This window comes from Diabrotica virgifera, chromosome 6 (assembly GCF_917563875.1).
Source record: "Diabrotica virgifera virgifera chromosome 6, PGI_DIABVI_V3a".
NCBI classification, from domain to species: domain Eukaryota; kingdom Metazoa; phylum Arthropoda; class Insecta; order Coleoptera; family Chrysomelidae; genus Diabrotica; species Diabrotica virgifera.
Genome location: NC_065448.1, coordinates 235,241,400 through 235,269,000, shown reverse-complemented (window position 1 = coordinate 235,269,000; position 27,601 = coordinate 235,241,400). Strand labels below are relative to the sequence as shown.

General features: G+C 36.1%; 1 protein-coding gene across 1 annotated transcript; it reads left to right on the top strand.

Moving 5' to 3' along the window:
• Positions 1 to 170: 170 nt before the first annotated feature.
• LOC114335903 (carboxypeptidase Q) lies at positions 171 to 27,432 on the top strand. The gene is made up of 6 exons (XM_050654777.1): positions 171 to 552; positions 15,571 to 15,734; positions 15,900 to 16,135; positions 20,293 to 20,540; positions 24,200 to 24,382; positions 27,008 to 27,432. The coding sequence occupies exons 1-6, from the start codon at positions 212 to 214 to the stop codon at positions 27,324 to 27,326; spliced, it is 1,491 nt and encodes a 496-aa protein (XP_050510734.1). The 5' UTR covers positions 171 to 211; the 3' UTR covers positions 27,327 to 27,432.
• The last annotated feature ends 169 nt before the right edge of the window (positions 27,433 to 27,601 follow it).

The window sequence follows — 27,601 nt, the reverse complement described above, 5'->3', positions numbered from 1 at the left end:
CCTTATTATACTTTTTAATATTGTTTATAAGAATTAAATATCCAACCTTAAATGAGCCCATTGAAATTTCTTATACTACGCCTCTGTTTATGACTAACAAGGGACGTAACTATTAAAACAAATTAATTCAGAGGTTATCAAGAATAAATAAAGTAAATCAGAGTTTGGAAATTCTGATCACAAACTAGTTCTGCACTATACATTAAACACGATGCTCGTCCGATCGATATTAGTATTTTTTGTCGTAATTGTTGCGTCCAAGTGTGATAATGTTAATAACAAAGTGGAAGACGAATGTCATTTACCGGAGAAATTGGTCAAGGAAATTCAATCTTATAAACCTACAGTGCACAGAATCATAGATGCCGTAACGAAAGGAAGGCACAAGGGAAAGGTGTATAACCATCTATCGGATTTTATCGATACTTTTGGTGCTAGAGTATCGGGCACCAAGAACTTGGAAAATTCTATCGATTACGTTCAGGATTTGTTGGTCCAAGCTGGATTGGAGAATATACATGGCGAAAATGTTACAGTGCCCCATTGGGTTAGGTAAGTTATTTTGTGCTAATAATGATAATGCAACTCAATTTTTGAGTTTTATTTGAGTAATTTCTACAAACGGTTTTTAAATGTTTTCTATAATAATAATTAGCGCGTCGATCCTAGCAGGCTCATAGACTGATTGCTTATTTCTCTTTATCCCTTCTTATTCATTGCTTTCATCCACCAATTTGTGATATTGAGTCTTTTTAGATCATCTTCTAAATCAGTTTCCACCTTGTTCTGGGTCGACTTAATCTCTTATATCCTCCGATTGTACTTGATAGCATTTTCGGTATTCTACCCTCTGGAATCATCTGTATGTGTCCTAGTCATCTTAGATGTCCAGTCCTTGTTACTCATAGTAAGCTGGGTTTCCCATATAACTTTCTCAGATCTTAATTTGTTAATAACAAAGTGGAAGACGAGTGTCGATTACCGGAGAAATTGGTCAAAGAAATTCAATCTTACAAATCTACGGTGCATAGGATTATAAATGCGGTAACTAAAGGAAGACACAAGGGAAAGGTATATAACCATCTATCAGATTTCATCGACACTTTTGGTGCTAGAGTATCGGGCACCAAGAATTTAGAAAATTCTATTGATTACGTTCAGAATTTGTTGGTTTAAGCTGGATTGGAGAATATACATGGCGAAAATGTTACAGTGCCCCATTGGGTTAGGTAAATTCCTTTGTGCTAATAATGATGATGCAACTCAGTTTTTCATGCATGCAACTCAACCTTCACGGACTCAGGAGTCCGTGTATGGAGAAGAGCAGCCACATACAAGCAAGAGTGGAGCCAAAAAATAAAGGAAGCCAAGGCTCAATTTGGGCTGTAGTGCCGTAGAAGAAGAGGAACTCAGTTTTTGAGTTGAATTTAATTTTATTTTAGTTATTTTTATGAACGAGTGTTTTCTATAATAATAATATAATTAGCGCGTCCAGCCTAGTGGCCCATGGCATGATTGACCGTTCTTCTTCCTCTCTTCTTGTCCATTGCTTTTATTCTCCCAGTTGTGACGTTCTTTTATTTTATCTTCTACCTACCGCCTTGTTCTGGACCGACCTATTCTCTGACGTTCTTCAATTGTACTTGACGTTAGAATTTTCGGTAGTCTACTCTCTGGCATCAACGACGTAATCAGGATGGCCCTAAGGGGGGTTACAAGGCCCTAAGGGGGGAGTTACAACTACTGTAAGGTCTCTAGCGGGTATGGTGTTAAGCGTATAGAGCTCAAAGTACATCCCAATGGGGGTTATAACCCCCAAAACCCCCCTGGTTACGCCTATGTCTGGCATCATCTATATATGTCCTAGCCATCTTAATCGTTGGGTTCTGATTACTTCTAACGTGTTGGACTCCCCATGTAACTCTCTCAGATCTTCATTTGTTTTCTGATCCAAACGCCTTTATCCACTTTTCCTCCAAATATTTTCCTTGTTACTTTTCGTTCCCATATCTGTACCACTTCTTATTGCTTTTACCGTGTCTATAATGTCTATAATCCTCCGTCTAATATAAGCTTCCGTGTCTATAATCAATGCTTTTACTTAATGTTTAATTTAGTACCTCTTGATATGCATTTATTTCTCCGTAACTTATTTAATACATAAATACATAATATGTATTCGCTTTCATTAGTCTATTTGGGACTTCTTCTTCTATATTTGGTTTTAGTGTTATAATTGTTCCTATATATTCAAACGTCTCAACTCTCAAGTCTACATATATTATTATTTGTTTGTACCCTTAAGGTATTCTTGGTCTGTGCATTCAATCATTCCATGTATTTGTTTTTGTCATTAACATTAACTTTTTTATGGCTTTTTCTTTCAGTTCTTTAGTTATCCGTATCACTTCCTGTTTGCTTTTCGCTACTATTGCTACCTATATCATCAGTGAACGCCAGGCATTGATATTGGCTATTCATATTGGCTTTACAGATCTCGTTTTTTAGGAGGAGACCAAAGAGAATAGATGAGAGTGGGTTGCCTTGTCTATGAATCTTTCATTTAATAGTAGATTATCTGATATTTCATTATTTACTTTTACTTGGTTTTATGTTTTTCGTAAGTGATTTATACAGTTCCTTTCTTTTTACTTTATTAAATAGTGTTTATTTGGCAAAGCATGGCATGGTTTTTTTATAAACTTCCATGCTTTTGATAGATACTCGAATTCAAACTATATATTTGTATATTTTTTCACATTCTTGATCCCACATTTCGTTTTTCTTTTGGTCACAGTTTTCTTATTCTAGTAAGTGTATGTTCATCAGTCTTTTGGATTTTGTGTTTGTAGTCAGATTCGATATAATTTTTTTTGGTATTTAGCAACTACCAACTTTCTTATAGTTGTTGAGCAATATACATATCTGGGCACGAATTTAAATAGACGATGGGACCACTCGACAGAAATTAAACAGCGAATAATAAAAGCGAAAGCAGTATACGTTAGAATGAGAACCATTTTCAACAGTCGAGACATATCATTAAAAACAAAATACCGTCTGTTGAAATGCTACATATCCACAGTTCTAACAATAAAACACTGAAAACGTTTGTTTTCTATACTTCCACAAAATTTATTACAACTAAGTGACTACAGCTGTTTCGGCAGAGTGCCTTTCTCAAGTGATTTAGTTTACAATGGTTTGCCTATTTAAAGTCTTTAACTGAAGAGGTTGAGGAGTGGGGAACTGTTTGTCTCGAGTTGGTCATTCAGAATTATATCTGTATTTTTCAATTTATTAATTTCCATAGATTCTAATAAAGATAGCTTAAGGCCTTTATTTTGAATATGCAGAATTTTAAACTCTTCATTAAAAGAATGATTATGATCTAGAAGGTGAAGTGCGTATGTAGAAGTGTCTGTTTTTCTATTGTTGAAAGCCCTTTTGTGTTCTGCTATCCGTTTGTCAAAGGTTCTGCCAGTTTGACCGATGTAAGTTTTCGGACAGTCACCACAAGTTAGTTTGTACACACCACTCTGTAGTTGCTTTCTCTTTCGGCTTTTATTGTTCTTAATATATTTACTTAAGTTGTTAGTAGTTCTGACAGCTGGTGTTATTCTTTTCTTTTTTATGTATCTGGCCATTTTTGTTGTTATCTTGCCAGTATATGTTAGAGAGCAGAAGGTACTAGGTTCTTTCTGTGGTGGTGAATACACTAATTTCAGGGCTTTCTTATGGAGTTTTTGGTTTAAAATTTTGTTAACTGTTTGTTCGTTATAGCCATTGTTTACTGCTATTTGTTTAATGATGTTTAGTTCTATCTCGAAGTTATTTTTTGTCATGGGAATTTCTGTCAGTCTATGTATCATGCTATGGTAGGCTGCTAATTTGTGTTGTGTAGGATGGGATGATGAATTGTGTATGGTTGTGTCAGTATGGGTAGGTTTATGATATAAGGAGAACTCATGCTTGTTGTGTAGTCTGGTAATCGTTACATCTAGAAAGTCTATGGAATTATTCTGTTCTGTTTCTATTAGGTTTGTTCGTAGAACGATCAGCAACCGTTTCCAACCATCAGAGGCATGCGCGTTTGTAATCTACGAACTCTAACTGTTAACTGCGCAGCGCCAACGGTTAACTGCGCATGCGTCTGATGGTTGGCAACGGTTGCTGATCGTTTGGATCGTACTACGAACAAACCTATTGTAAACTCAATATTACTATGAAGTGAATTAATGTATGATAGAAATTGGTCAAGTTGTCTGTTAGTTCCTGTAAAGCATACTAGTATATCATATACGTATCTCCACCAATATAAGAACTGTTTAAATACGGGATGTTTAGAAATTGTTGTTTCAAGTTGGTTCATAAATATATCTGATAGCAATGGGCTTAGAGGATTACCCATAGCTCTCCCCACTCCTCAACCTCTTCAGTTAAAGACTTTAAATAGGCAAACCATTGTAAACTAAATCACTTGAGAAAGGCACTCTGCCGAAACAGCTGTAGTCACTTAGTTGTAATAAATTTTGTGGAAGTATAGAAAACAAACGTTTTCAGTGTTTTATTGTTAGATAAAATGAACTTCCATCAAGTAACGGTCGAATCCATCAATTATTCACAGTTCTGCTCTAAGGAATGGAAGCGTGGACACTAACTGTTGCATCTATGAATCGGCTCGAAGCTTTCGAAATGTGGTGTTATAGGAGCATCTCACGTATATCCTGGGTTGACCGAATTACTAATGTGGAAGTCCTGCGTAGAATGGGGAAAGAGTGTAAAATTCACATAACCATCAAAACAAAAAAATTAGAATATCTAGGACATGTAATGAGAAATCAAGAACGTTACGGCCTTCTCCAACTGATTCTCCAAGGGAAGGTAAATGGTAGAAGAGGACCGGGAAGAAGACTACCACTGAACTGTTCCGCGCTGCGGTAAACAAGTCAAGATAGCCATGATGATCGCCAACATCTGGAACGGATAGGCACTTTAAGAAGAAGAAGAACTTTCTTATTTCTTGTGAACACTATTACGTATCTTGTTTTCGAACATTTTCCTTATACTCCGTGGCCCCTTGTGCTGCATTATGTGTCTTTCATTAGACAATATAGTATTTCCACCGTCTTGTTTTCTTGTATATTTCATAGTTTACAAAAATTGGGTGAAGTCATTATTTAGACTTTCCAAATTATTTTTGTTTACACTCATATACAGGCACATATTTTATTTCCGGGCATTGTTTATTCATATTGATGGTCGCTGTTATTTCCCCGGTATTTAGCTAACACCTTTGCCATGGTTAAGTGGTGATCCGATCCAGACTCTACTCCTCGATACACTCTTACCTCCAACAATTTTATATTTGATTTTTGGCGCATGATGATATAATCAATAATTATTGAACTTAGCCCTCTTGTTGTCTATGTCCATGTTCTTACCTATTATTGTTGTTACGTTGGTATTTTATTATTGTCTCATCATTATATAAAGATATTAGCAGAAGACAATTGCCTATCAGTGTTAAATTTTAATCACGTTTGAAATATTTTATAATATTCATCCACGTGGGCAACAGTAGAATTTCAAGAAATCGATAACCTCGTCTTGACATTTCCCTACCGATAAAAGTATTATAGATAAATATGGAAGTGATAGTGTAATAATTATACATATTATGTAATATAATATCGAAATTCTTTGAAATTTAACGACAGGAAGAAAAACAAAGAGATCATGTTTACTTTACACTGCTCAACACCTCAATTTGGTACATATCTTCTTCATATTTGAGTACCGTTCCCCATTTTTAGGCTTGGGTAGCTTCAATGACAATTTGCCGATATCGTCCTCGATCTTAAGCGGCATGTAACAATTCATCTACTGATAAGCCAGTCCATAGACGAATGTTACGGAGCCATGAAAAATTCTTCCTGCTAATTCCGCTTTTTTCCTCGATCTCTTCATTGCGTATTAAGTGCAGTATCCAGATATTCATCACTGTGATTCTCTTTTTCATCCGTATGCGAGGTCGGCTTCTCTAATTGCATTTATAAACCAGACAACTTCATCATCATCATCATCAGTAGCTCGACAACCCTTTTTGGGTCCTGGCTTGTTCTAGGATTTTCCGTCATTCTGTTCTGTTCCTTGCTTTGTTCTTCCAGTGGGTAATCTCAAGTGTTTTCAGATCTTGCTCCACTTGTTCCATGTATCTAAGTTTGGGTCTTCCCTTTGACCTTCTCCCTACTGGTGTTTGCTTCATTATGTGTTTTGGTGTTTCGGTCTCCAACATTCGTTCAACATGGCCCATCCAGCGCAGAGGTCCGATCTTTATGAATGTTATGACGTCGGGTTCGTTGTATGCTGCGTATAGTTCAAAATTATATCTTCTGCGCCATACGTCATTTTCTTTCACCCCCTTATATATGTGTCTAAGGATTTTTCGTTCAAACGTACCTACAATAATAAGTTTTCATCACTTTTCGACAGTGTCCATGTCTCTGATCCATATATAAGGACCGGTTTTATCAGGGTTTTGTATATTTTGCATTTGGTTTTTCTCCTCATGTTGTTAGATCTTAGATGTTTAATTAGTCCATTATATGTTTTATTAGCAATATGTATTCATCTCTTAACTTCTTCGCTGACATTGTTATCTGCGGTAACTAATGAACCTAGATATGTAAAAAATTTTACGCTTTCGATGTTATAGTCTCCTATTGTCACATTCTGTAGGTTTCTTTGGCCTGTCGATATGCTCGCCTTCATGTATTTGGTTTTTATTTCATTAATATTTAGGCCACTGTTTTGTGCCGCTATTTCTATAGCATAAATGCTTCTGTACAATAAATATATTATACACGGCTCACTAAAATAATTAGTTACGCCCCTGTACTACTGATTACTTAAAATTCAAGTAGTATTTATGTAACCTTTCTGGAAACTCCAGGTTATTGTTGAGACTCGCATTTGAACCCCTCGCCGGGGCAGATCGTCAAAAGCTTCCTAACGAGAATCATCTCTAATCTATCGACGCTCCCGCTATTCGTAAAAAGGCCGCATTTTACCGGCTTTTTTTGCTATCGTTTTATACCGCTCAGATAATTCAATCTGCTCAGTATTATCGACGATGATTTATTTAGCGTATTAGTGAGTGCCTTACAAATGAACCAAATGGATTATGGAATTCAATCAGAGCTCTGATGTGACACGTCATCAAGGAATAAAACTGTAAGTACTCTACATGTATGTGAACATAACTTATTAGTCGTGATACTGTATGCATTTTGAACCATATACCTCTCGTAGCAAATATTCTTTGTGCCATTTATGCAGATAATACTTTAAATTACATATGAAAAATCGTTATCTACTCTTAACCAGCTTACCTATGGGAATATACTCTATAACCGTACAATAAGTATAGGTTACTATTGTTAAGGATACTTTACGTATTGCCTAAACATTTCTGTTCCATCGAGCCGTATCATATTAATTATTTATTAATTAAATCCTCAAGGTCCTTCGTATTTGCATATTTTGATAATCTCTATTCTGAGAATAACGGTTTTTCATTTATAGTGTCTTTCTGTTGCATTTGGAAATTTCCAAGCCACGCCGCCCCGGCACAAAAATAAAATATTCCTCTCTTTCTGCACTCAAATTCTCAGTATTTAACCCAGCACGTCTCTACAATAGCTGGTAGGTTGTTAAGCCCGGTCTACACGTGCAATTTCAGAAACTACTTGCTTTGTTCAAATAAAGGAGTCGTTTTGTTTGTATGAAAAAATATTTGCATATATTACATTATTTTATTTTCGTAAATATATTTTTCTGTTTATAGTATACAAAAAGTGTACTCATTTCTTGGCTGATAGTACGGGTGTTATAATTTTAACATTGTTTGTTCAACCTTTTGATTTAAATTAAATTTATAATTTTGAATCCGATTAAGCCTGGTTCACAGGTTACAAAAATTATTAAAAATAATTTTGTTTTCTTGCATAAATTGTAAGTTTTTGCTACATTTAGCTTCGCTTAAGCTCATTTTACACTTCTAGAAAACTATAGAAAATAAATAATTGTTTTTTCCTTCAATTTAATTAATTTAAATACTTGTTAAGGGTGTCTCACACTTGCTGAAAAATACCCATTTTGGAAAATTGCATATATTTTGAAATTTTATAGTTTTGCATTTCATATACTAATCTGCGCTCATACAGGGTGATACTATTAAGCCAATCTCACACTATTAAACGTGTAATATATAATATATTGTACATATTCTCTCATTTTCGCATCGATTTATAGGTTTAGACATTTGCAAATAATCTATCTAATCTCACATTCTCGCAACATGGCTGACCGATCAAAATATAACCGACAGAGGCTCACCGCAAAACTTGATATAACCAAGTTGGCTGATTCGGTTCCCACAACTCTTAATTCTCTAAACAAATATAAAATTCGTGAAATAATTTCACAACTCAAACATTCTTACGGACTTTTCCGCGATGCTCAAAATGTGCTGGAGACGATCCCCGAGGAACCTACCCCCTCTACTGATTCCTCTGTGGTTTTTGATAAATATTTGGATACAATTTCTCTATTGGAAGAAAGGTTAGAGGTCATTGAAAGTTCTAATGTGACTGCTACCCCCTCCCTCCAATTTGACCCTAATTCTTCTCTAACCTCACAGTCTATGGCTAGGCAACGAACAGTAAACCTCCCTCGTATTCAGTTAAAACCATTTAGTGGCTTAGTTACTGAATACAATTCATTCATTGAGACCTTTGATACAATAATAGGATCTGATACTACATTAAGTGATCTGGAAAAACTCATTTACCTCAAAAGTTTTCTAACTTCCGAGCCTTTGACGCTTCTCGAGCATATCCCACTCACAGGTGACAATTACAAAATAGCCCGGGATAACCTGACACAAAGGTACGCCAACTCTAAATCGCTTATCAAAACTCTCATCTCTCAAATTCTTGATGCGCCTCCTATTTCTGGAAACGCAAATCACTCACAATTAAGAAATTTTCATACGGTCATGTCAAATAATTTCAAGGCCCTATTGAACTTGAATAGGCCCCCTTCAGATCTCTTGCATTTACTTCTCATACATATCGCTACTCAGAAACTCGACGCACCTACCATTAGGGCTCTTGAGTTCCAATCCGGTGGTAGCCAAGCTACCCCTGATTTTGTCCATTTTCTAGGGGAAATCGAGACACGCGTTGTTCATCTTGAGAATATTCAATCTCAATCAAAACCAAAATCGACTACTACTTCCAGACACTCTTTACACCTAGCCTCAGACACTTCTACCAGTAACCTTTCGCCTCGCTTAGGTCCTAAGAAATGTTCCTATTGCAACGACTCTCACTCGATCTACTCTTGTCCTCAGTTCAAGCAGTTGAATTCTAAAGAACGTTTTAGTTTTGTCAAACAAAATAAATTTTGTATTAATTGTCTTGGGTCTCACATGCTCGATCAGTGTAAATCCAAATTCTCTTGCATAGTTTGTAAATCTCGTCATCACACGTTGCTCCATTTCGACAAAACGGGTCATAGTAACCCTTCCGCGGCTGTTGGCCAACACAACTCAAATAATCATAATAAAACCGCTATCTCAAATAACTCCCATACACAGGGTAATTCACAACAGGGGCCCTCACATGTTAGAGCTCCTGAAACGGAAGTTAATCTTCAAAATTCGACTCCACATTCAATGGCTCTATCTGCAGCCTCGCTTGATAATCATTTGGTGTTATTAAGCACACTCCAGGTCTATCTTGTCGCTCCTAGCGGCAAGAGGGTCTTCGCAAAGGCACTTTTAGACTCGGCCTCACAGGTTTCATTTATTAGTGCTGACCTCGTAAAGGAACTGTCACTCACCACTAGAGATGGAAAATTACGGATCAATGGAATTAACTCCACCTCATCCTCGTCTCAATCTATTGTAGATACAACAATTTTCGCTGTCGCTAACGACGTTCCTTTTGACATCTCGTGCTCTGTACTCCCAAAGATAACAAATCCGCTTCCTCAAATTTCTATTTCGGCGAGCAAACTAAACATACCCTCAGAGATACCATTAGGTGATCCGATGTTCCATGTAACATCCCCAATTGGTATCCTGCTCGGTGCAGACCTGTATAACGATATCATTCAACCTGAAATAATTCGTTTGGGAAAAGGTCTTCCCGTTCTTCAACGCACTCTACTCGGGTACACGATATCAGGGTCAGTTCCAGACTTTGCTCTTAAGTCGAAAAATACTAAAAAGGCTTTGGAATTTTATTCAAACTCTCTCGTTACTTGTTGTTCTCATAACACTCCTTCCGCCGTAAATGAGCCGGTAGTGTCCAACGAGGAACTATCCGATCATTTACAAAAATTCTGGGAGCTGGAAGAAGCCGCTCCTCAGAACACCGATCTCATTAATGATCACCCCGCTGAAATTAATTTTGTAAAACATGTTAATGTTCTCCCCAATGGACGATATGAGTCCACACTCAATCTCAAACTCCCTATCGAAGATATAGACATGGGAAATTCGTTTCTCTCGGCAAAAAGACGTTTTCTCAGTCTCGAGAAACGTTTTCAACTCAACCCTGATTTATTGGAAAAATATCAGGACATTATATCGGAATATCTCAATAACGGACAAATAATTCAAGTGCCGTTAAAAATGCTAAATGACTCAGGTAAACCTAATTACTTTCTCCCTCACTTTCCCGTTTTCAAATCCAACTCTACTACTTCCACTCGTATAGTTTTCGATCCAAACAATAAATCGTCTACGGGAATCTCCCTCAGTGACGTCATAGACAAAGGTTATGTCGTCCAACATGAACTTTTTGACATTCTCGCTAAGTTTCGTCAGTTTAAATTCGCACTAGTAGGCGACATCAAGGCTATGTTCCTACAAATCGCCATTTGTCCCACTGAAACATTTCTGTTAAATTTTCTCTTTAGGGACAATATTCAGCAGCCTTTACGGTGCTATCAATTTCAAAGATTACCCTTCGGGCTCCCAAGTAGCCCATTTATCGCTCAAAGAGTTATCAAGCACATCGCTGACAACAACAAACATACCCACGAACTTGCTACTAGTGTTCTGCAAGAATCTATCTATATGGATGACCTGATCAGCGGTGCTGACAGTCTTCATGAATTAAGTTGTCTTTTCGAACAATTAACTTCTTTGCTAGAAACCCATGGTTTCCTCCTCCACAAGTGGAACTGCAGTTCTTCAGAATTTCTGTCTCAACACAATTTAAATCCCGTCTCTGAAGTCAGTCTTAACTTCACGGGATCTGATAAAGTCTTAGGCATATTCTGGGATTCAGAACGCGACCACTTTTCGTTTAAAACTCCTATCTTCAAATTGGCTAATGTTGTTACTAAACGTACTATTCTCTCCTACATTGCTACTTTGTATGACCCGCTAGGATGGTTATCCCCTGTCCTTGTGAACGCTAAGCTCTTGATACAGGAAATATGGTCCCAGAAATTGGACTGGGATCAACCCATTGACTCACCCATCATTATGAAAAATTGGCAAAACCTCTTATCGACATTCAAAACTATAGAAGAGGTCAAGGTACCTCGATGCTTACTTTTACAAAAGAAAGTTGTTGATGTTCAATTAATTATTTTCACCGACGCATCGGAAAAAATATACAGCACTTGTGTGTATCTCAAAGCGACATACTCAGACTTTTCTGTATCGTCGCGGCTTATCGCTTCTAAAAACAAAATTTCTCCGCTAAAAAATAAACTCACCATCCCCAAATTGGAACTTTGTGGAATAGTGTTGGGAGTCACTCTGGCTCATAGACTTTTTCACATCTTCAAGAAAAATTTGAGTATATCTTCATCTCATCTCTTTGCTGACTCTACAATTGCCTTGTCTTGGATACTTTCTAAAAAACACATTTGGAACATTTTTGTACAAAACAGAATTCAAAAGGTCAATTCCTTGTTGGAAACTTTTCCTTGTGATTTCCATTTCGTCAGAAGTCACGAAAACATCGCTGACCCCGCTTCCAGAGGGATAAATGTCTTTGATAATCCCCAGACCACCGAAGACTGGTTATGCGGACCTAGCTTTATTAGAGACAATCCCATCGATTTTTCTCTTCATCAAATTCCTCATTTTCAGGATGATCTTCCTGAATTAAGGAAGTTAGTTGTCTCAAACATAGCAACAAATCACGAACTCAACGACACCTTTGAAAATCTATTCGCTAAATCTTCTTCTTTTCGTAAAATTCAAAGAATTGTCGCTTATCTTTTTAGATTCATCAGTAATATTAAAAAGAAAATAAATAACTCTCCACGAGATACGGATATATTGACGCCACCCGAAATGGAGATCGCTGATCACGCGATCATCAGGTATATCCAAAGTATCTACTTTAAAAAAGAGATTCTTGAATTGAAAAATGCTAAACTCGTGACCAATAAAGCCATTCGTAAACTCAACCCCTTCCTACAACATAATGATGGGCTGATTCGTGTGGGAGGACGTCTCCGACACGCCCCCATATCGTATAATCAAAAACACCCCATTCTACTTCCTTCTAAATGTCGAGTTGTAGAACTAATCTTGACTCAAGCTCATCATAAGTTATTACATTCAGGCGCGCAAACAGTACTTTCGTATGTCAAAATGAAGTACTGGCCAATTGACGGATTAAGACAGATTAAACGCTTAATTCGTAAGTGTGTAAACTGTTTCCGATTCATGACACCCAATTCTGTTCAACAGATGGCAGATATGCATCCCGATCGTGTACTCCCCACTAGACCCTTCCAAGTCGTCTCAGTGGACTATGGGGGGTTCTTCTTAATTAAGTCCTCACATTTGAGGAAGGCACCGCTTTACAAAGCATACGTAGCCTATTTCATTTGCATGAGCACTAAATGTGTTCATATCGAACTCGTCACAGGATTAAGCGCAGAAGCCTATATTCTTACTCTGAAAAGGTTTATTGCCAGAAGATCCACGCCCAGTATTATTTGGAGCGACAATGCCACAAATTTCCATGGGGCAAAAAATGAAATGCGCGAATTCTATGATTTTTTCTTAAATCAAAATAATTCGGAACAGATTAAGGAATTCTGTACTCAAAACTCCATAACTTTCAAGATGGGTGTTCCCCGCAACCCCCATCAATTCGGCCTCCATGAGGTAGGAATAAAGAGTGTGAAGTATCACCTCTATCGAATTATAGGAAATTCCCACTTCACCTTTGAAGTGTTTAACACAGTATTATGCCAAATCGAGGCTATTCTAAATTCGAGACCCATCACTAGGATGTCGTCTGACGCCAATGACTTCGCTTTCCTATCTCCAGCTCACTTCTTAGTTCAAAGAAGTTTAACCGCGCCCCCTGAACCAAGTGTTTCAGAGATACCTGAAAATAGGTTGAATCTTTTTCAGCGTATTAGTAAAATTCAACAGCAATTTTGGAAATTGTGGAAAAAAGACTATCTTTGCCTCCTGCAGCAAAGAAATAAATGGACCGACCCTACTGACCCTGTCAAGATCGGGGATTTGGTTCTGTTGAAGGAGGATGGTACTCCTCCACTCTTATGGCCAACTGCCAGGGTAATAGATGTATTGCCTGGTAAGGATGGTCTAGTTCGTACTGTCAAGATTCACACTACTCACGGTGATTTTCTTCGTGGTATTACGAAAATCGCTGTGATTCCCCTGGAAGATTAAAATCTATCCCTAGGGGGAAAACTTATCGTTTTCCTCCATTTTATCGTTGTTACCCCTTGTGTATATAAACTCTAATTTCTTCAAACATTTCTTATCGTTGTGCACATCTTTGCCAATCCCCTCTCTTCGAGGTGATATAGGCCATCTCTCTCGCCTGTCGCCCCCGGCAATATGTACAATAAATATATTATACACGGCTCACTAAAATAATTAGTTACGCCCCTGTACTACTGATTACTTAAAATTCAAGTAGTATTTATGTAACCTTTCTGGAAACTCCAGGTTATTGTTGAGACTCGCATTTGAACCCCTCGCCGGGGCAGATCGTCAAAAGCTTCCTAACGAGAATCATCTCTAATCTATCGACGCTCCCGCTATTCGTAAAAAGGCCGCATTTTACCGGCTTTTTTTGCTATCGTTTTATACCGCTCAGATAATTCAATCTGCTCAGTATTATCGACGATGATTTATTTAGCGTATTAGTGAGTGCCTTACAAATGAACCAAATGGATTATGGAATTCAATCAGAGCTCTGATGTGACACGTCATCAAGGAATAAAACTGTAAGTACTCTACATGTATGTGAACATAACTTATTAGTCGTGATACTGTATGCATTTTGAACCATATACCTCTCGTAGCAAATATTCTTTGTGCCATTTATGCAGATAATACTTTAAATTACATATGAAAAATCGTTATCTACTCTTAACCAGCTTACCTATGGGAATATACTCTATAACCGTACAATAAGTATAGGTTACTATTGTTAAGGATACTTTACGTATTGCCTAAACAGCTTCTATCATTTCTCTTTTGCTTCTAGCTATGATATCAACATCATCTGTAAATGCCAATATTTGTACACTTTTTGTTATTATTGTTGCTCTGGTGTTGACTTTTTACTCTCTAATTATTTTCTCTAATGTGATGTTGAATAGAATACAGGATAGGGAATCTTCCTGTCGTAGGCCCGTTATAACATGAATTGTATCTGTTAGTGCGTTTTGAATTCGAACCCTGCTTTGTACTTTAAGTGTTTCTTTTACTATATCAATGAGATGAGTTGGAATATTAAACTCTTTCAGGGCGTTGATCAGAAATTCTCGATGAATACTATCATAGGCACTCTCAAAGTCAATGAAGAGATGATGTGTTTCTATATTAAATTCACTACTTAGTCTTTTCCAAGATTTGTCTCAAAACGAAGATCTGATCTATTGTGGACTTCTGCCTGTAGAAACCACATTCATATCTCCCGGCATATGGTCTCAATCGCTCATACACAATATTTGACAGTATTTTATATGCCACAGTAGCGTTATTGCCCGGTAGTTTTTACATTGAAGCTGATCTCCGTTTTTATGTAGTGGAATCATTACTCCGGTATTCCAGTCTTGTGGCAGTTGTTTATTATTCCATATGTTCACTATAAGTTCGTGTATCGCATTCAATAGGGAGTCTCCGCCTTCTTTTATTAATTCTGCGCCAGACAACTTACTAAATGTTAATATAAACCTTTTTACTAGGCACTTGGAGAAAGACTGTCCGTCTATTAATAATACAAAATTGGTTGCACGGCAGAAGTACTCGTACTTTTTGACTAGACTAAACAGAGACGAAATTAATTATAGGGTAACTCGAAATACTACGAGATATTATAGGCATATATTGGTACATCGCAATCAAAATTTTGAGAGCAGTTATTACTAGAAAAATGAAAACGCTATAGCACCATCACATTTATTATTTTACTTTTCATGTCTAATCTTCAATGTAATTGTCGTATTTTGGTCTTCATTATTAATAAATATTTCCAGAGGCACAGAAATTGCTGAAGTCCTGGAGCCTCGAAGATCCAAAATTGGTGTACTTGGCTTGGGACAAACAGCTAATACTCCTCCTGAGGGAATAACAGCAGAAGTCCTAGTTGTTCGTTCCTTTGAGGAGTTAAACAAACCAGATATTTCAGCAGCAGCTAAAGGTAAGAGTTTTAAATAAGTTTTCGGTTCATCATTCAATCTTCGCTTGTCCACTACTGGACATAGATCTCCTTCTATATTTTCCATCTGTTTCAATGGTGGTTTTGAGATTTATTGTTAAAAACCAATTATGAATCATTTAGGCTAACTCTTAGTCACCTTTTTAGGTAAAATAGTTGTCATCAACTTCCAGTTTGAACGTTACGGAAGATCTGTCAAATATAGAAGCCAAGGACCTGTCGAAGCTGCTAAACATGGAGCTTTAGCGGTACTTATAAAATCTGTAACACCATTTTCCATGTATACTCTTCACACAGGATACCTCAAGTACAGGAAGGATGTCAAGAAGATTCCGGCTCTTTCGATCACAGTTGAGGATGCTAATATGCTACAAAGATATCAGGTACTTACAGTTTTTTTTTCATCTTGTTTCGGAGCCATATTAGGTCACCCTAACGTTGGCAATTACATTGCCTAATTTTTCGCGGTCTTCAGCTAAACGGAATAGTTGTTCGGCGTTGTGTATTACTATTCAAACGCGAATGTTCTTGTGCATGACATATGCTTCCTGCCAATTTCTCTATGGCCTCCGATTTTACCTTTCATGATAAGCTGAAGGATTCTGTATCGGCTAAGAATATTAATTATCATTTATTTTCACTCCAAATCATTTATCTAAAAGACTTTTTGGAAATTATATCCAAGTAGATATTAAATACCAGAAATGGGGATTAAATATCAATTTAGAAAAGACCAAATACCTCTCAATTTGCGCTGAAGCAGAACAACTCGATATCGAAGACAATCAAAAAATAAATCCGTGTGATGAATATAAATACCTGGGCGTCATCTTCGACCGTAGTGGAAAAGACGAACGAGAAATAGAACATCGAATCATACAAGCGCGAAGAGCTATAGCATGTCTAAATGGAGTTCTATGGAGTAAAGAAATGTCAAAGAAAAGAAAATGGAACATATATGAGCCAATGGTTAAAATTAGCCTATTTTATGGAGTCGAGACATGGAGAATAACCGAGAAATATAAGAAAAAGGGCGAAGCCACGGGAATGGATGCCATCAGAAGATCGATGAGAATATCAAAGCCGAAAGAATAACGAATGAAATAATACAACAACAAATGGGTGTAAAGGGCACTATGGTTGAGGATATTGGGAGAGAACAGCTCATATGATATAAGCATGTGAGTCGAATGGGGGACGAAAGATTGTCAAAAAAAAACTTTGATGTGGCAACCCCCAGAGAAGAAAAAACGAGGAAGGCCACCACAGAGCTGGAATCTGGGAGTTAGGAAAGCGATTAGCGCTCGAAATCTAAATGAAGACCTAACTCAGGACATAATACAGTGCCGTTTGGGAGTAAGACGACGTCATAATAAGACGTTATGAAACCGAATATACATATATGTATATGAGTGGCCGTTTGCCAAAAGCTGATAATATGTCCATGTTCGATATTTTTCAGGAGAGCAAATTCAAATGTCCATACGATGTCCATAAAATCGCAGTTTTAGAAATATTATATTTGGTTTTGAGCTTAATGTTTATACAGCTATTTATATGAGTTCACATAAGCTAAAACTGTAGCTTTATAGCCGTCGGCGTCGTGGAAATTTGAATTTGCTCTTCTGAAAAGTACCAAAAGTGGACATATCTGCTTTTGGCAAACGACCACTGATCCCTGTATATGGTGCCCCTTTAAATTTAATCGTCGTTAATCTCCCATTGACTCCTATGACTGCTCTCTACTTTGAATACAAGTTTTCTCTAATAAGTAAGTCTCTACTATTAACGCCTTTGGCTCTTAATAAGTATGTTCAAAAGCGTTCGATGCTGTGCCCTATCGAAAGCCTCTTCGTAATCGATGAAAGCCATATAAATACAATTACATTGGTCGCGGCATTTTTGGAGAAGTCTTTTTAAGCCAAAAAGTTTTCGAAACTGGGTTTTATCTGGGTCTCTTTCGCAATGACCTCCTACTCTTCCATGGATAATGTGAAGAAAAAATTTCAATGTGTGGCTCAAAAGACTAATTAACCGTATTCATTGCACCGCCATCTCTAACAGTTTCTAATAATCAATAATAATTATTGTTAAGGATGAAAACGAAACATAGTACTATCTTTGAAGTCTGCACTCTTAGTAATTCAAGATTTAAATTACTGCTTATTACTTTTATTTCAATTATTCTAATTGTATAAATGTAGTAACCTTTGCATCTGGGGCTTTTCATCTTCCTCGTATTACGAGAGATGTCGCTATTTTGCGTCTCAAAAGGTGGATTCATTGCATCGCGATGTTTTCCCTTAAATAGGCAGGGTTTGTTGATTTTGTTTTAGAGTTGTGACTGCATAGTTCCACTGATGATGCATATATGCTGAAATAGCTCTATGGAGATGGTGGTCCAACTCTGAATCAAATTAAAACAAAAACTGCCTTTATCTTTTTAGTAATTCACTTGAAGACGTTTTTTTCGATGCCAAGTCAATATTCTAATCCTGTTTGTAGGTAGACCATAGTATCCATACTGTCTTGCAGTTTTAAAAATCCTATATACAAAAATTCATTAAATGCAGACTATTAAGTGTAAATGCTTCATCAAAATTTTATTGCTGATAACCCTCTTGACATAATAGAGGTATTTGCATTTATACTGATAAGGACAATAATTGCACCTTTTACTTATCACTAATTTTGTAAGTTCCTCTCTAGTACCCGCTACTGATTTGTGTGTTGGTGTCTACCTTCGGAAAAATGTGGTTAGTCGCTCGTCTGGCATTTTTTATGAGTCAGTCGTAATGTGTTCAGTCTTTAATTTATTAAATTATTTAAATTGATGCTATCAACTTGTAAAATGAAAAATGCCTGGACTTTAAAATATTTCCTAATTAAACACTTATTCCATATTATTCAATCACAAATAATTAAACCCTTAATTTGTAATCTCACATTAATCTTAACGAACCATATAATATTTTACATATTTAATGATAACTTTAATTAATATGTTATTTACCTGTTCTTAACTAAAAATCTTGCCAATGAATCTTTATTGTGGTGACGACTTTTTGGAAAAATAACCAAATCTATAAAATCTATTTCAATGGAGAAGAAAAAAACCATAAATCTTATAAACCTAGATACCTATAAAAAAATAATTCCATAGCCCCTATACTTAGCGACTATGGATCTCTTTTATCAGTCTTGACCTGCCTGAGGGAGTATATTGGTCATGGTGATGTCGTGTAAAATATTGGAGAAATCGTAATATTGTTGTTGATGGAATGGATATTGAGCAGATTGCATCTTATAAGTACTTGGGACATGAAATTCGGTTAGGAAAAGAATACCAAACGTGCGCTCCAACGTCAGATAAGATTAGCCTGGACAGCGTTTGGTAAACTGAACTATGTATTTAAATCGGACTTACTCATATGCCCGAAAAGGAAAATCTTTGACCAGTGTGTGTTGCCTGTACTCACTTATGGAGCGGAAACATTAACACTCACAAAAAAGGTAGTGAACAAGATTCGCATAACTCAGAGGGCTATGGAACGCCAAATGTTGGGTGTCTCCCTGAGAGACCGAATTCCAAACGAAGTAATACGTCGTAGAACAAAAACAACAGACGCTGTAGAAAAAATTGAGTCGCTAAAGTGGAACTGGGCAGGACACGTCGCCAGATTGTCTGACAACCGATGCACCAACCGTATTGTCGAGTGGAGGCCACGAAAAGAAGCACTACGGAGCAGAGGACGCTCACAGAGACAGACGGAAAGAGCTGAGGGAGGCCTATGTCCAGCAGTGGACGCGTACGGGTTGATGATGATGATGTCGTGTATCTCTGGCTCTGGTCATTTATTGTAACTCACGAATAGGTCTATTACATATGTCTGTAATTTGACCGATCTATATTTTTGGGGATCTTCCTCGTGACCCAGCGCCTTCCACCTTTCCTTGGATAATAAGTCTTTCCATGTTTTCTGTAGGTATCTGCTCTTATAACATGTTCAAAGTATTTTAATTGTTAGAGATGAACTTTACTGGAGAGCCGTTGGTTAACTTTTAGCTCTCTTAAAATTGAATTATTTGATCGGTCCAAGGAATTTGTAACATTCGTCTCCACTAGAATATTTCATTGGCGTCTATCTTTCTTTTTTCCGATTGCCTCAGGGTCCAAGCTTCACATTCGTAGGTCAGTATTGGGATTATTAAGCCGTTGATCAACCTCATCTTTAACGCACTTTAAATTTGACAGTCCTTCCATATCCTTCCATATTTTGTTCATTCTTGATGTGGTAACTTTTGCTAGATGACATCTACGTTTAATCTCTACCTGTAATGACCCTGTGTTTGTGATTAATGATTCCAGATATAAGTATGAGCTCACAGCCTCAAACCGGTCAGTTGTGGTTATGTGTGGATGATTGTTATGTAGTATATTCACTATTAATCAGCTCTTAGCAATCAGCTCTCAGCCTAAGATAAAAATTATTAATTACATATTCTGTTTTGTTATTAGTAAAGTTCATTTTAATTCTAGGACAAAGGTAAAAGAATTGTAATAAAACTACAAGTAGACTCGCAACATCTGCCTGATGAAACGTCAAGAAACTTGGTGGCAGAAATTAAAGGATCAGAAAAGGAGCAAAAAGTCGTTATTGTATCCGGTCATTTGGACAGTTGGGATGTTGGAGTTGGTGCAATGGATGATGGTGGTGGATCATTTATTTCTTGGTATTCAATGGTTCTTCTAAAATCACTTGGTTTAAGGGCAAGAAGAACTCTAAGGTGAGTATTTAAATTGAGATCAGATTTAACAATCAAATAAATGGAAATAAAAGATGGAAAACATATTAAATTGTGAGATAAAATGAGATGAACCTAGTGGAGGTGTTAAATTTAGTGATAGTAACTTATAGATTGACATTATATTATTGTTTCCCACCTTTACACGTATCAGAGAATGAAGTCAACTAAAACTGTCACTGTGACAGTGGCATTTCTCAAACTCGTCCGATACGCCTAAAGGCGGGAAACAATCAATAAAATGTCAATCTATAAGTTACTATCGCTAAATTTAACACCTCCATTAGGTTCATCTCGTTTTATCTCACAACTTAATATGTTCTCCATCTTTTGTGCTATTTTGCCGGTTATTAGTGCGCTCATCACTGTATACCTACAAAGAACATCCATGAAATAATTCAACTGTCTAAGAATTATGGATAGTGTTCTAAGTTGACAACTAAGTAGACCACACTTCGATAAATTTAACACATCAGATTATTAAGAAATATTGTAGCTGACTAACACACCATTGGCTTCGTCATTATGTCAAAATAATATTTATCTCTTTAATCTTACCGCTGTCACTAATATTACACTTCTTTCTTCTTCTTCTTCTTCTTAAATGCCCTCTCCTTTATGGAACTTGGCTACTACAATTGCAACCTCTTCTCTGTCTTCAGCTGTTCTTTTTAACTGTTCAAAATTTAGCCATTTCCTTGTCTGATGTTTCTTAACCACAATAGTCTTTTAATTCCTAGTCTCTCTTTCTCTCGATCTTTCATTTCACTAGGTATTCATTGAGAATATTGGTACTTATTATTCCTCAGTATAATTCCTCAGTATAACTAATAGAATTATTGAAAAACAGAGATATAGACAGACGAGACTTACGAATTATCATCAATCTGTATTGGAATCAAAAGGCCAATATAAGGATAGACGAACAAGAGTCCGAGAATCTTGATATAAAGAGAGGGGTAAGACAGGGTTGTGTACTGTCGCCGTTACTGTTTAACGTGTACAGTGAAGCCATATTTCAGGAAGCGATAGCGGAACTAAGTGCTGGAATCTCTGTAAACGGAAGAACAGTAAATAACATAAGATTCGCTGATGACACCGTTATAATGGCAGGCACCCTTGAGTCGCTACAAGAATTGTTAAATAGAATTAACGATTATTGCATTCGCTATGGACTCAAAATAAACAAGAAAAAAACTAAATTTATGATTGTCTCAAAAACACAACATGGAAATGAAAGGTTAATACTAGAGCAAACCCAAATAGAAAAAGTAAAGACATACAAATATCTGGGAACCTGGGTTGATGACAAAAATGACCAAAGCAAAGAAATTAAAGTCCGAATTGAAACTGCAAGGCAAGCATTTATAAAAATGAAGACACTGCTTAAAAACAAAGACCTTCAGTTGCCTCTCAGATTGAGGGCTCTAAGATGCTACATATTTTCTATATTACTATACGGAATGGAAGCTTGGATATTGAAAAGGCAACATATAAGAAAAATAGTAGCGTTCGAAATGTGGTGTTACAGAAGAATGTTGAAAATTCAGTGGGTTCAAAAGATTACCAATGTTGAATTGCTACGACGTTTAAATAAGGAGTTAGAAATTATGAACAGTATAAAAACAAGAAAACTAGAATATTTGGGTCACATTACCAGAGGAGAGAAATATGAGCTGCTGAGAGTTATTATGCAAGGAAGGATCCAAGGAAAAAGAAGCATAGGAAGAAGACGCATCTCGCAAAGAATGGTTTAACTGTAGTTCATTACAACTGTTCAGAGCAGCAGCCAACAAAGTGACCATAGCCATTATGATATCCAACCTCCGCTAGGAGATGGAACTTTAAGAAGAACATTCCTCAGTATGTGGCCTAGGTACGATGTTTTTCTAACTTTCACTGTGTTGAAAAGTTCTCGTTCATTTCCTATTCTATGCAAGCAACACTTCTTCGTTTGAGGTATGCGATGTTCATGAAATTTTGAGAAATCTCCGGTAGATCCATTTCCAAAGACAGTTTATTTACGGTTGATTTTTTTAAGGGTCCACGTCTTAACTGCATAGAGAAGAGTTGACAAGACGTAACATTTTGATAAACATAGTCGAATTTCGAGTTTTATTCAAGAATCACATAGCAGTCTTTTGATTTTTTTGATAGATTTTCTGGCCTGTTCTATTTTAGACCTTATTTCTAGACCAGGATCTAGGCTGCTATCGGTCCAATATCCCGGGTACTTAAATCTATTAACCCGTTCTAAAATGTGCCCGTTTATTGTGCAAGGTTGAGGTACACTTTGGTTTTTTCGGAATGACATCACTTTGGTTTTCTTAATATTTATTTTCATGAGCTTCTTTTCATACAGTTCTTTAAAATCAATTTATTAAAATACCAACAACATTAAGAGGAAACAGTAGCGATCAACAGGTAGCAAAAACGCGTTCCAAGATTGCGGCTGTAATTTTGAATATTTTTTCGAGATATTTGGCACACGTATTCGTAATATAATAAAGAATTGCGGTACAGAGCCCAATTTGAAAAATATATTAATATGTGGAAATTACTCTGTAATAAAATACAATATTAAAAAAACGAGCCTGTACCGCCATTAAGAAGAACAAAAAAATACACTTTCTTCAAATAAACTTTTTTATCCGATGCCTAGATTTTGTGTCATTTTGGAACTACTAAAATTTTTTATTTCATTAGTAGTTCCAAAATGACACAAAATCTAGACATCGGATAAAAAAGTTTATTTGAAGAAAGTGTATTTTTTTGTTCTTCTTAATGGCGGTACAGGCTCGTTTTTTTAATATTGTATTTAATTGCAGAGTAATTTCCATATATTAATATATTTTTCAAATTGGGCTCTGTACCGCCATTCTTTATTATATTACGAATACGTGTGCCAAATATCTCGAAAAAATATTCAAAATTACAGCCGCAATCTTGGAACGCGTTTTCGCTACCTGTTGATCGATACTGTTTCCTCTTAATAGTTATTTAACCAACAAGTGTATTATTAAGGGCGATTAACAATTGAGATATTTTAATGTTCGAGATTGTTAATCGTTATTTTAATTCACGAGTTCGTTACAAAACTTTTCCGTCGACCGTACTTTTCAGAAATAAAGATATATCCATCTTTTGATTTTTCAAATACACAGAATTTTAAACAATAAAGTAAATAATGACATACAATGATAGATAGTACTAACAGCGGCTACTTGAGTTTACATTTTTTAGTGGGAATATAAATAGGTATATGTTTGGTTGCCTACACCACAGGTCACTGACAATCACAGAGCTTTTAATTAATTTATGCAAGCAATGTATGTTGTGTTGCCTATAATGAAATCGTTCATTAATAGAAAATCATTCATTAATAGGGGTCATTAATCAATGATTTTGAGGGTGTTAAATTTGATCATAAATGGGCGGTCGACGGAAAAATACTTTAACACAATGAAAATTACCATCTTCAAAAACTCAAATTACTACTGTTACTTGAACTGTTAACTTTCTCTATTTATATACATTTTCTGATATTCCAGACTTTAGGTACTAGACATTTTCCGGATTTTTCGATATTATCCCAACATTAAAGTTATTTTTCATAATACAAATTATGTATCTTGTTTTAGAGTTATTCTTTGGACTGCCGAGGAACCTGGTTTTATAGGAGCCCAAGCTTACGACAAAGCACACAAGAATGATCTAGACGATTTTACGTTTGTAATGGAATCTGACGAAGGTACTTTCAATCCTCTGGGTATAGAATATACAGCTGGTAAAAAAGGTGGTTGTATATTAAAGGAAATCGTTGGGTAAGTAAACATCACGCATCTTCTTCTTCTTCTTCAGCCTGTGTTCGTCCACTGCTGAACATAGGCCTCTTCCATCGATTTCTACTCTTGACAATCCTCATCCACTGCTTGCCCGCGACTTGTTTGATATCATCTCTCCACCTCTTCTACGGTCTGCCTACTCCTCGCCTGTTCTCTCTTGGTCTCCAGTTTGTTAATCTCTGTGTCAATTTTTCGGGATTATCTCGAGCGGGCAGTGCCTATCTCGGCCCAAGAAACAGGTAGGTCTTTTAAAAATGTCCCAAGTCGGCACAAAGATTAAAACTGCCCGATATAAAATATACCCAGCTCGGCCCATGAGATATTAATTGTTACAATCAAATAATTTTACATCTCAATGGAAAAAAACACATTTATAGAATAACTTTATTAAATAGATTACTTAGATCACTTAACATGAACTTCAGCTTGTATATTTAAAATTGAATTTAAAAATATAAATAATGAAGGATGAGTTTGATACATTGAATTATTGAAATGGGAATGGAAAGATTCACATGCATTTGTAGTTTTATTTAAAGCCGCGGAAGCATCTGCCCATATTTTTGGCGGAAATTTTGAATCAGATATTAAGTAGTTTTGTAAAAGGTAGTCAGAAAATTCTTCCGATTTAGGATGTTCAGGTTTAATTTCATAAAGTTCAAAAATATAAAAATCATCAATTTCTTCGGGATTTAAAAATAAAAGGCCAAAACAGTAACGCAGCCATTTTCCTATATCTGAACTTTTATCTTTATATTCATTAACCAAACCTAAGCCTTGGATTTTTCTAAACCAAGCTTGTGTTAAATGAAATCGACAACCGGTAATTTCCAAGCAGATACCCAAACAGTATATTTTCCCTAACCTATAATTCCAAGATAAATTTGTGGGCCGAAATGGGAATACACCCTAATACCTACCTGTTAATATTCGAGCCGAGCTGGGGGGTTTTTAAAATGTACCTGGGGTATCATAAAGTATTAAAGGATTATAGTGGGCCGAGATGGGAATACCCCTCTCGGGCAACATGTCCGACCCATTGCCACTTGAGCCTTGCTATACGTTCTGCGACATCAGTAATCTTTGTTTCGATATTTCGAATCCTGTCTCTCAAACTAATCCCTACCATGGCCCTCTCCATCGCTCTTTGGGTTGTACTGAGTTGCTCTAAGGTTTCCTTTGTAAAGGCCATGGTCTCCAGTCCATATGTTACAGGCTAGATACATTTTTCATAAACTCTACGTTTTAGACACATTGGTATATCTTTATTCTTCAAGATAAAGCTTAACTTGCCGAAAGCTCCTCAAGACAATTATTGTATACGTCTTTTTATTTCGGCTATTTGGTTTTCTTTGTCGATTTTAATGGTATGTCCAAGATATATATTATAGTGGTCTTCATTTTCAATACTGACGTTGTCAGTAACAAGATTAGTTTGTAAATTACTCATTATTTTTGTTTTCTGAAGATTCATTTTGAGACCTATTTTATTAAAATTAGACTGTTGGTTTAATTCCTTCAGAATTTGCTCCAGTTTCTTTATATTTGTACTAAATATTACTACATATATCGTCCTCAAACCTCAAATCACTCAAACGTACATCATAAATCCATTTTCCTCCCAGTCAAGCTGTTTGAATACATTTTCCAATGCTATGGTAAAAAGCTTTGGTGAAATACTTAGTATAACCTTGTCTAATACCTTTACCAAGGTGCACTTTTTCAGTTTTCATTTTAGAATATCACGTATATTCTTCTAATAATTTCAAGAAACATAAACATATATTTTAGGTTACTTCTTCTTCTTCTTCGACTTATTCCCATTACGAGTTCACTATTTTTGTCTTCCACAGCACTCTACTCTCCCAGTCACCTTCTCTGAGGTCTCTATCATTAATAACATTTCCTATGTAAGTTTTCTATCTCATAGCAGGTCTTCACTTCCGTCTTTTTAGTCCACGCTGCTTTTAAGTACTGATAGTAAAATCCATTAACATCGACATTGTGTCGCATTACAAAAGTATATTTTAATAAATAACTATGTAATTTTGAAGACTATATATCAACTAGTGGGCTAGTTTCAATTACTACACAGAATGTCAGTGAAGATGATCTGACTAGATCGAAAACGTTCTGATATTTTTCTATAACCCATTTGGATGACTTGCTTAAAGTTCTAATTTTTATACCATTATACAAACCGAAGTTTTTCACTTGTAAGTTTCTTAATAGTCTCTTCTAAATTTATCAAATCTGCAAACTCGAATCCAATACATAAGTATTCGATCTTACACATATTTATCTTGACAGCTCATACTCTTCCTTTAATTTCCTTATCATATATTCCATATCCCCCCTGTCTAAAAATAACTGGGTCATCGGCGAAAAATAGTGAATGCTATAATATTCTCTTGTATGCCCGTTGTTCCAAATTTTCTATACTATATTTTCTAAGCCTGATCGATGTATATGTTAAAAAGTGTAGGTGATAGATCATATCCCTGTTTCAGGCCTTTCATTTCGATGATTTTTTTTTATATTCCATTACCTAACTTTATTTGCACCTGTGTTTCTTTATACAGTCTTTGTGTTATATTCTTTTAGGTTACTTGAACCGATAAATGCAACCCAAATCCAATACAGCGAATCAGTGGGATCTGACATAGCAATGTGGGCTAAGAAGATACCCACAGCTGGTCTTTTGAACGAGAATCAGAAATATTTCTGGTACCATCACTCAGTGGCCGACAGTTTAGATATCTTGGACTCAGACACACTAGATAAAGCCACAGCTGTCTGGGCATCTGTAGCTTTCGTCGTGGCAGATCTCAAAGAGGAATTTCCCAGAGATTTTGATGATATTTCAAAGTTACCAATCAACCAATTAATAGAAAAATTGCGCCAAAGTGGACAAAAGCATTAGGTAGTGAGTTTGTAATATTGTGATTAAAGAAAATAAGTATTATACAGAGGCAGCACAATATTGTAATTAGTTTATTAATAAAAATACATTTGTTTTTTATTGTTAATTTATTTTTTGAATAGCAATTTGGACGAATCAGTGTGAACTGTCAACAAATAGAAATAGTAAAAACATGGACCTATCTTGGTACGAACCTCAATGAAAATTGGGAACATTTCCTAGAAATCAAATGTAGGAAAGAGACAGAAAGATCCAAAAAATGGCTAAGCTATTCA